Here is a 9358-nt window from a genome sequence, read left to right as displayed (position 1 = left end):
TTCATACCTTCAAGATGAAGGGTGGCTTCTGTGCCCATGGCTGCCCTCTCCTGCCTCATATCCTTCCTCTGTCATGTCCATGTGCTCAGCTGAGGAAACCTATGGAGCAGAGGGAAGAAATGTGCCAGCCCATGTGGTGCCACACACCCTGTCCTGTTATTCACAGCCCTTCATGTGCCTGCAGCAGGGAGTGTGCCATGCCTGTGCCAGGCAGCTCTGGTAGAAGGATGTGCAAGGGGTGGGGGTACCTGGCAGATCTGTGGGGAGCTGTCCTGGGAGGAGGGCTTTTTCCTCAGCTGCCTGCCATCACTTGCCAGCTCCCTGCTGCTCTTCTTGAAAAGCCAGGTTGGGAAAGGAACTCTTGAGGAAACCTGTGTGCAGGGAGCTGGGAAGCTGTGGGGCCGAGGGGGTGGCATGAGACAGGGTGTGCTGGGCACTTGGCTGGGGACTGGGCCAGGAAGGGAGGAGCAGCAGGCTGCTGCCCAGACTTGCCTGGGGATGTGCTGGCTGCACCCCTGGCTGCCCTGACGCTGTGGTTTGGGGTGGTAGGGTATCACGGTGCTGCTCTACCAGCTCGGCTAGCGGTGGATCGGAGCTGGCTCGGCTGTGGCTGCGGGGCTGGGTTTCTGGTGAGGGCAGGCAGTGTGGGGCTTGTATGGTCTTCATTGCAGGTGCCATGGGAATTTCTGCCCTGGCCGACAGGCAGGAGGTGCCTGATCCAGCCTGGAACCTGCCAGTATGTGCAGGCCAGTATGAACTTAATCTTCAAAAATAGGTTATGCATGGATTTGCATCAGCACCATGTGTTTGTAGTAGATTAGTCTTTTGCAGGATAGGATGTTGGGGTTTTAATAAAATTTTGGAAAATCTACAGCCTGATTTACTATTGCTCTATGATTACATCGTGGACATGGTGTCTGGAGTGGATGTCCACATGGCCAAGTCCATCACCAAGCAGGAGCTGCCTTCAGGAAAGGTTGGGTTCCTGGCAGAGCTGGTGCCACCTGAGTGGAAGCCAGGTGTCCCATGAGGACACATGAGGGCAGGCAATATGACAAATGGTTTAGTTTCCTCTGCTGGGACTGGACCAGCTTTGTCTGGAAGCTGCTTGCTCTCTGCAGAAGATGACATTGAGGTCTGTTGCCAGCCTGGCACAGCTGAGTCAGCCATTCCTGACACCTGTCCTGCCTGGACAAAGCCGGGAGCAGGTGCTCAGGCTGGTGGTTTGCTCAGTCTCTCCCAGCTTGCAAGACCACCCTGCAGATCATCTCACAGAAGTGGCCCTGGGGAGGATTTTGTTGAAAGTAGCTCCTGGCCTCATGCCTTCCTCTGTTCCAGGTGGTGGTGCAAAGTCTGGGCAGTCCCAGGGAGATGGTGGCCACCCAGGGGCTGGGGACGCTCAGAGGCATCAGAGAGGCCGTGCAGAGCACCGGAGACACACCATCACCAATGGCGTGGACTTCAGCATGGTAAGGGAGTGTTGTGGGCTCCCATGAAGGGGAAGGTGGATTGCAGGGGTCCCTCACTGCTGACATCATCTCTGGGCTTTTGGCTTCCTCCCTGCCCACCCTGCACGCGTGAGCTGTGGGGCATCGGGCAAATCCTGATATTTTGGATATGAGGCTCTGTTGATGTATGTGGACATTCTGTCATTATTTCCAAGGAGCTTTCCATCCTGAATTGTGCCAGCCAGGGAGGAGGTGCATGCCTTCCCCCAGAGTGGGGTCAGCCCATGAAGCTAGTGTGCTGACTGCCTTCCCCTTGGGCAAGGTCTTGGGAAGAGGAAGGCAAAGGTGGAGGTGTGGAAACAGGTGGATCTCTGGGCCTTTAGGGCACCCCAGAAAGGGTCAGGTATGCTTTGCACTAGCAAGCAGTGGCGCCAGGCTATGTCCCCTCCCAGGTGTTCCGTGTAGATCAGGGCTCAAACATGCATATCCTCTTGCCTCCCGACAGACTTTTTGCTAGCAAAGCAGAGAAATCCACATGGAATTTATCCAGGCAGCCCACGACAGAGGGGTCTGCTCCCCTCTCTCTGCTGCTCAGTGGAGAGGCTTGGATCAAATTGCCTGGGTGAAGGGATCTCATTGCTCCCAGGTGGAATGGAGTAGCTGCCTGGGCACGTTACCCACAGGCTCAAGTTAAATTGTCCTGGACAGAGAGCCAGGACCAAGCCTGCAGGATGAGTACTTGGTGGAACTGTCACCACTGCACTTCCACTTCTCACGCCCTGGTGTCACCCTGCTCCTACAGCCCAGCAGGCCTGATCAGCAGTGCCCAGCCTGTCGCTGACTTCTGGGGACACAGCATGCCAGCCTGGGGAGAGGATGTTTGTGCAGGTAGTTTGCTGGGCTTGCAGCCATGCGAGGGGCAGGGGCCCCCTTGGGCCGAGGGGCCTCTGCTGAGAGGTGCTGACAAGGAGTGATAAATGTAGCTCTTTGTGTCTGGGATTGAGGGCTCTGCTTCTTGGGGTTTTGGGGGCTGGGGACTGCTGTTTGGAGACAGGAAGGCTCTTCCCTGTGTGTGCAGCTCTGGGCTGGAGTCCATCTCAAGGTCCCAAGCTCAAGGTCTTAACCTTGTGTTGCTGTGAAGGGGCTGATGGCCACCATGTCTGTCCCCAGCTCTGCCATAAGCACTCTTGCTCTGGGCTTGTGTTGCTCTGGTCTCTATTCCCCCAAGTTACCATGAGGGCAGTGGGAGGGATGTCCCCTCCTTCCCTCTCTCCCTATATGTCCCCAAGTGCTGCACTGCCTTTTTGTGCTTCTAACCCCAGAGAAGGGGTGTCTCAGCCTTCCCTGACACCCTGGGCACAGTCTTCAGTCACTGGTGCCATTTCCAAGCCTACAGAGACAGCTGGAACAAGTTTGAGTCCAGCAAGGACTGAATCCTTGTACTGTCACCTCCCTTACCCCTCCCTGCCCTGATGCTGGGCTCCCAAGGGACAAGGAACTTGTCTGTCATTAGACTAATTTGCCTAAAGCCCATGGGGGATGGGAGCACTGGTGTCCATCCTGCATCCCAAAGTGCACCAGGACTGGTTCCTCCTGAGCAGGGAGCAGAGCTGTGGAGGCCGTGCTGCAGCCCCAGGACCCTTTGCACCATCTCATCTGGTGCCCACTTGCTCAGCTGGTGTTTTTCCAGCCAGTCCCTCATCAATTGGCCTGATTGCCCTATGGCCACAAGGGTGGCTGGGATGAGACCTTCTCTGAGAGGTGGAGCGCTGTCATTTGTAGGCAGCCCAGGGCACAGCTCTGTCCCCTCCCCTTTACCAGCCACCAAGCACCAGCCAACTCCAGCACTTTGTCTTCCTCCTGCCCCAAATGTCTCATTCTGGCGATATGCTGTCTGTCCCCACACCAGGCAGGGCTGGCAGTGTCCCTCTGCTCTGTGGGAAGCTCCCTCTTCCTCTGGTCTCTGTGCTGGTCAGCAAGCCTGGTGGGAGGAGGGCAGGCCAGATGGCAGTGGGCTGTACCCCCAGCTGGGTGGGGGTCCTTACTACATACAGCACCTTCTTTGTGCCCCTCAGCAACAGCAACAGTAACAGCACCAAGGCGCTGCACCTCTTCCTCTAGGTAGGTCCCTTTGGGCCATTGGAGAAGGGTGCAGGAGGAGTTGTTGTGTTGCAAAAAGCATTTCCAGGAGCAGCAGGAGCAAGGGCAGGCCCAGTGTAATGGGTGGCAGATATGGGATGTGGGGAGGCTTTGGGGCTGGCAGTGAGGACATGGAAATGCTGATGGCCTGAAGAAGGTCTTGGTATGGTGCCACTTGTCCACGGGGTTCTGTTCAGGGTTGTTTCTGAGCTGCATCACTCCTCATGCTCTCCGAAGCATCAGGAGAGGTTCTGGTACACCCAGCATTTTCTGGGTGACCAAGATATTTTCTGGTGCCTGGAGAAGACTCTGGAGCCCAGGCTGTGCTGGGGGTGAAAGCCAGGCTGTGTTGTGGCAAGGAAGGCAGAGGCAGTGAGGCAGGAAGCTCCCCATGCCCCTGGGAACTGGGGGAGCAGCCTGGTATTGAAAAGGAGAGAAGGGCTGCAGGCTCACGGAGTGACGGTGATGAACGGGTCACCGCCTCAGTTGCTCTGTTCCCCAGGGATGTCCCCTCATCCCTCTCCACCTCTCTGATTGCCGGTGGCAGCGCAGTGCCAAGGGGTAGCAGGAGCAGAAGGTGGCAGTGGAATGAGGACCCTGTATCCCCTGTGGATGTGGGCTGAGCCCCCTGCTCTGCAGCAGCCTTGGGTCATGCTTGGCCTATTCCAAGGGGTTGCTCTGGGGGCAGGAGCCCCAGGCACCCTTGTAGCAGCTCTCTGGGCACAGCAGGGCCCCCACTGCCTCTCCAGGTGATGCTGATGCTGGAACCTGAGCAGCTGGCAGAGACCCTCTGTAGAGAGGTGTGGTGTGCTATGCTCTGCTCAGCTTCATGTGCCTCCAGGGATGAGGCAAACTGGGGGCAGAGTGCTGGGAAGACAGGGCTGCAGGTTTTCCCTGACTTACAGCCTGCACAGTGAGCTAGACTCTTCACTGCTCACTGAAATCCAGGTGTGTCTGTTCTGTGGCTGACACTCACACCCCAAAGGGAGCTGGAGACAGCTGCAGGCACTGCTCCTGCTTCCTCCCTGGGTAAATAGGTGAAGAAACCTGCACCTGCAATGGTGAGCAGGAGGGGAGGGGTGACCTGAGTGTCCTTCACACACTTTGGTTCTCCCAAACTGGAGAACTTTTCTTCCAGAAGTCTTCCTCCAAAGCAGCATCAGGCAGCAGTCATTATCCTGCTCTTCTGTAGCTTTTCATGGGGAAAGGGGCTGAGACCCTTGCCTGTATCCACATCCCCTCACACCTCATGAAGAAACCACCTGGGTTTCTTGACAAAGCCTTGGTGGGGAGTGGGTGACATCCCTCTGCTCTGTCCTGCAGCTGAAGTACATGAAGGAGCTGGAACAGGAGAAGGATTTCCTATTGCAGGGCCTGGAGCTTATAGACCGGGCTCGAGAGTGGTACCACCAGCACATCCAGCTCATGCAGGAGCACCAGCGACTCCTGGGGAAGAAGAGAACCAGTGCTGTGAGTCTGGGGCTTCTTCTGGCTGCTTGTGGGTTTGAAGAACAGGGCGGGGAATTGGCTGGACCTGGAGCTGGCCCCAGAGCTGGCCCCATGGTAACCTCCAGCATCTTCTTCCTCCCCATCCTGCAAGATTTCCCTGAAGGTGGCCAGAGCCACCTGGGGCGCCTGGTCCCCAAGCTGCAGGAGGTGAACCGCTGCCTGGGTGACCTTCTTTCCACTGCTGGCAAGGTGAGAACAGCACATCAGCAGCTTGAGGTTGTTTGTGTAATCTTAGAACCCATCCTGTCCCCGCCACGTTGGTGACTGGGCTGACATTGGAGCTGCCAGAATTTCCCCCAGCTCTGGGAAGGTGACTTGGCTCCATGGGCAAAACAGGTGATGGGGAACAGCCAAGAGGACAGCACAGCTGGTCCTTAGCTGGGCTGGAGGATGCTTAAGGCATTTTTGGGGGTTTAAGGAGATCCCCAAAAAGGTGTAGCCATTGTCAAGAGAACAAGGAGCCCAGCTTCCTGAGGCGCTGAATCAGACACTTCAGAGCTGCCTGTCCTGCCAGGCAGGAGCCAGGCACATTGGCAGGAGCCAGGCACACTAACAGGAATGTTTCCCCATACTGCCTGGTGGGCTGGAGACCCTGTGATGGCCTGTGCTGAGATTTTAATCCTCTGCTGGGCTCCTCTCAGTTCTTTGTGTGCAATAGAAACATGTCACCTTGAAGAAGGGCTGGGAAGGGCGACAGGGGAGGAGGCTCAGTGTCTCATCCCTTCATCATCTCTACAGACAGCAAACCCCTCCCCAGCCCCGAGCAGGCTGGTCCCTGTGACATCCCCAGCCTCCACAGGCTCCCAGCAAGCCATCAACATGCTGAAGGAGCAGAATCGGCTTCTCACCAAGGTGAGTGGGGGTATGGCTGGAGGAGATGCCCTTGGGGGTGCTGGGAATGGAAGGGGATGGGATGGGGCCGGGGAAGGAGTGACAGACAGTGGGAAGTGTTCCTTCAGCTTGGCCAGACTTGGTCATCCCAGAGAAGGGTGTGTGGGCTGCACGTGGAGACCCTCTGGCACACAGCTGTGCCCAGCTGTCTCCAGCTGTTTGCTGGGTGAGTGGGCATCCCTGACAGAGGGAAAAGACTATGACAAATGGAGGTCACAAGAGAGTGCAGAGGCTGCAGTTGGTGGCTGCCAGGGAAGGGATGGTGCCCCTGCCAGGACCAGGCTCACTGCTGGGGTTTCTGTCCCAGCACGTGGCCACAAAGATGCTCTGGGGGCTCAAGTCCCTCTGCTCTGGAACCAGGCTGGGAGAGCTGGGGATGTTCACCTGGAGAAGAGAAGGCTCCAGGGAGGCTTCCAGGGCCTGAAGGGCCTCTCAGAGAGCTGGAGAGGGACTTTGGACAAAGGCATGGAGGGACAGGACAAGGGGAAATGGCTTCCCCCTGCCAGAGGGCAGGGTGAGATGGAATACTGGAAAGAAATTCTTCCCTGTGAGGGTGGTGAGGCCCTGGCACAGGTTGCCCAGAGAAGCTGCCCCATCCCTGGAAGTGTCCAAGGCCAGATTGGACAGGTCTTGGAGCAACCTGCTCTAGTGGAAGGTGTTCCTGCCCGTGGTGAGGGGCTGGGATGAGATGGGCTTTAATGTCCTACTCACACCTACCCAAAGCCTGTGATTCTGTGGTTCTATGAAATTTTACCTGCAACACACTAGTTGCCAGCATTTTCCTCCTCTAACCAACATTTTTCTCCCATCTTGTGCAGGAGGTGACTGACAAGAGTGAGCGCATCACCCAGCTGGAGCAGGAGAAATCTGCCCTGATCAAGCAGCTCTTCGAGGCTCGTGCCCACAACAACCATGAGATGAGCCAGCTGGACTCCACCTTCATCTAGCACATGCCTCCCCCTCCCCCTCCCCATCCCCAAACTTCCCCTGGGGTTTCAAGGGACTCTTGCCCCAAACTCATCACACCTGCTGCTCCAGGTGTTGTGTCTCCAGGTCTGGGGCTGCTGGTGGCATCTCTGTGGGAGGAAACTGGAACCCCTCCTGGGGAGCATCCCTGCCCTGCTGATGGCTTATCAGCCATGCTGCTCTCAAGCTGCTTCTTTTCTGTCTCTAAATGGGCTGCAGGGATGCTGTCCCCAGCCCTGTGACCCCCAGCGTGTGGGAGACATGGCTGCTGCCTGTGCTGCCTTTGTGGGGTGAGCTGCTGTGCCCTTGCTGACTTAGGCTGGATTTTGGCTGCTCTTGGGAAAAAGTGATGCATCTTCAACACTCCAGCCAGCATCTCCAGACAAGCCTGGCCCTTAGAGGGTGCCTGCTCCTGCTTGTTCTGCTGTTGGAAGACAAGATTGGAAATCCAAGGAGGCGTGCCTGGCCTCTCTCTGCTGCCCATGTTCTGCCTGCCAGAGACACTGTCCTGACCCTGTAGTGCCCAAACTGATGGTCCTCACGGCAACCCCTCCGTCCCATTGGTGGTAGTGATACCATAGTTGCTGTTTACATGTAAGAGCCATAGAGCCAACCAAGGTAGCCTACACCTCTGAGCTGCTGTTTCGGGCTGTTGACAAGTTGAAACAGACACCTCACCTTTTACTTGGCTTGACCTGGCAAATATTTCCTGATGTCTGCCAGGATTAGATTCTTTTCATGATGTCTGTAAAAGGAGAAGTGATGTTCCATAGCCTGAGGATGCTCACATCAGCCTGACCTCACAGAGGGGCTTTAGAACTTGGTTTTGTATTTAACTGCGTGTGGGATAGAGCAGAGGCTGACGGGCTCTTCCCTGTGCACATCACATGGAGAAATGGCAGCTCTGCCTCGCATGGTTGTGGGTGCTACTGCCTGGGATGACATCCTGACTGTGAGCTGCACTCCTCTGCAGGTCTCTTGAGGGAGTGTGGTGGTGGTCTAAGATGGGTCCTATTAAATGATGGTGCATCTCAGGACTCCTCCTGCTTCCCACCCAGCTCAGTGATGATGCTTGAGCTGAATGACATTCGACTGTGGCTTGGTACTTGGTATCCATTGGAGATCCCTGTGAACCCCATGTAGCACAGCCTGGCCCTTTGTACCCCCAAGGCCAGGACCTTTCTCTGTGGGGTTGTTTCATGCTCTGACTCTCCAGGCATGATTCTGTGGTGCTGAGCTGGGCAGGAGGTGCTGGCTCTGCCCTGAGCTGACACATGAAAGCCAAATCTGTTCTCACTCCTGTTCTTATCTGTCAGGACTCTCTGTCCCATCCAGCTGTTCTCTTTGAGACTGATCCTGAGCTAAAGCTCACTGCAAGGAATGAATCCCTGCTCTGCCCTTGTGCCTGCAGCTGGAGTGGAGATCATCAGAGTGTCAGGGAGATGGTGGAGGAGGAGGAACAAGGCCATGGCTAGTCATGTCCCATCTGCAGGAATTTGGTGTTAGTTGTCCCCTGGGTATCAGTGCCAGCCATCCTTTTTGTGATGCCTCCTCTGGTGTCCAGTGCCTGTTTTGCCTGAGGCTTAATTAGAACTGACCCCTTTTATGAGGGTTACCTGTCTGTAGGGATAATAAAGTGGGATAATATTTATCTTTCTGTCTCTCTCCCTAAATCAGCGCATCTACTGCTGCCAGCCCTGAAGTCCCTGACTGTCCTGTCCCTCAGGATGCGGGGGGAGCTGAAGCTGCAATCTGGTGAGCACAAAGAGCCCAGGGATCTCTGCACCTGGACATGTTTCCGTGTCCTTTCCCGTCCCCTCTGGGCTTCCCAGGGACTGGGGATTCCCTGTCCCCTGCTGTGGGGCAGGGTCTTAAAGCCAGCTGCACCCTTTCCAGTGATGGAGCCTCATCTGTCTGCTCTTCCAGAAGCTGTGCTTGGGGCTCACACTCCTCAGGTGGTGCTGCTGCAATTCACAACCTCTCATTTGCTTTTAAGTGCCCTTTCTCAAAGCTGCCCCACAGTGCTGGGAGCAGTGGCTGGTGCTCTGCAGTGACTTCTTCCCACAGGGTCAGCCACAGGGGACCTCAGTGGTGTAGCATGTGTGGCGCGTGTCCCTATGCTGAGATGGCAACTCACATGGGGTGAACCTGAGGCTCTGCACTGATTGGGGGTACCCTTCTTTCAGGCTGTGGGGCAAACCCTGCACCTGCTGGGGTTGAGCCTCCTCTGCTGGGAGCAGAGCCAAGAGGGAGACCCACTTACCGGCAGAGGGATCTCTGCCATGGCCTCCTTCAGGTGGTGCTTAGGGCAGCCACAAGTTCCAGCTGGGGCAGGAAGAGGGTTGGTAATTGCCTTTGGTTCCCGTTTCATGCCTTTGCTTGGGTGTGGAACTCATGAGGGCTTC

At 56.3% G+C, this 9358-nt stretch overlaps 1 protein-coding gene across 1 annotated transcript; it reads left to right on the top strand.

The window, feature by feature from the left end:
- The first annotated feature begins 685 nt into the window (after positions 1–685).
- On the top strand, positions 686–8604 carry SAPCD2 (suppressor APC domain containing 2). The gene is made up of 5 exons (XM_017726772.1): positions 686–1469; positions 4911–5057; positions 5187–5285; positions 5835–5948; positions 6806–8604. The coding sequence occupies exons 1-5, from the start codon at positions 1125–1127 to the stop codon at positions 6932–6934; spliced, it is 834 nt and encodes a 277-aa protein (XP_017582261.1). The 5' UTR covers positions 686–1124; the 3' UTR covers positions 6935–8604.
- Positions 8605–9358: the final 754 nt, after the last annotated feature.

This window comes from Corvus brachyrhynchos, unplaced genomic scaffold (assembly GCF_000691975.1).
Source record: "Corvus brachyrhynchos isolate BGI_N302 unplaced genomic scaffold, ASM69197v1 scaffold802, whole genome shotgun sequence".
Taxonomy (NCBI): domain Eukaryota; kingdom Metazoa; phylum Chordata; class Aves; order Passeriformes; family Corvidae; genus Corvus; species Corvus brachyrhynchos.
Note: the sequence above shows the minus strand (reverse complement) of the source record. Positions and strands in the feature narration are given on the sequence as shown.

Coding starts and splice junctions, on each gene's coding strand:
- SAPCD2 (XM_017726772.1), top strand. CDS start 1,125: ATGACATTGAGGTCTGTTGCCAGCCTGGCACAGCTGAGTCAGCCATTC. Junction 1,470..4,910: donor ATGGCGTGGACTTCAGCATG/GTAAGGGAGTGT, acceptor TCTGTCCTGCAG/CTGAAGTACATGAAGGAGCT. Junction 5,286..5,834: donor TTCTTTCCACTGCTGGCAAG/GTGAGAACAGCA, acceptor TCATCTCTACAG/ACAGCAAACCCCTCCCCAGC.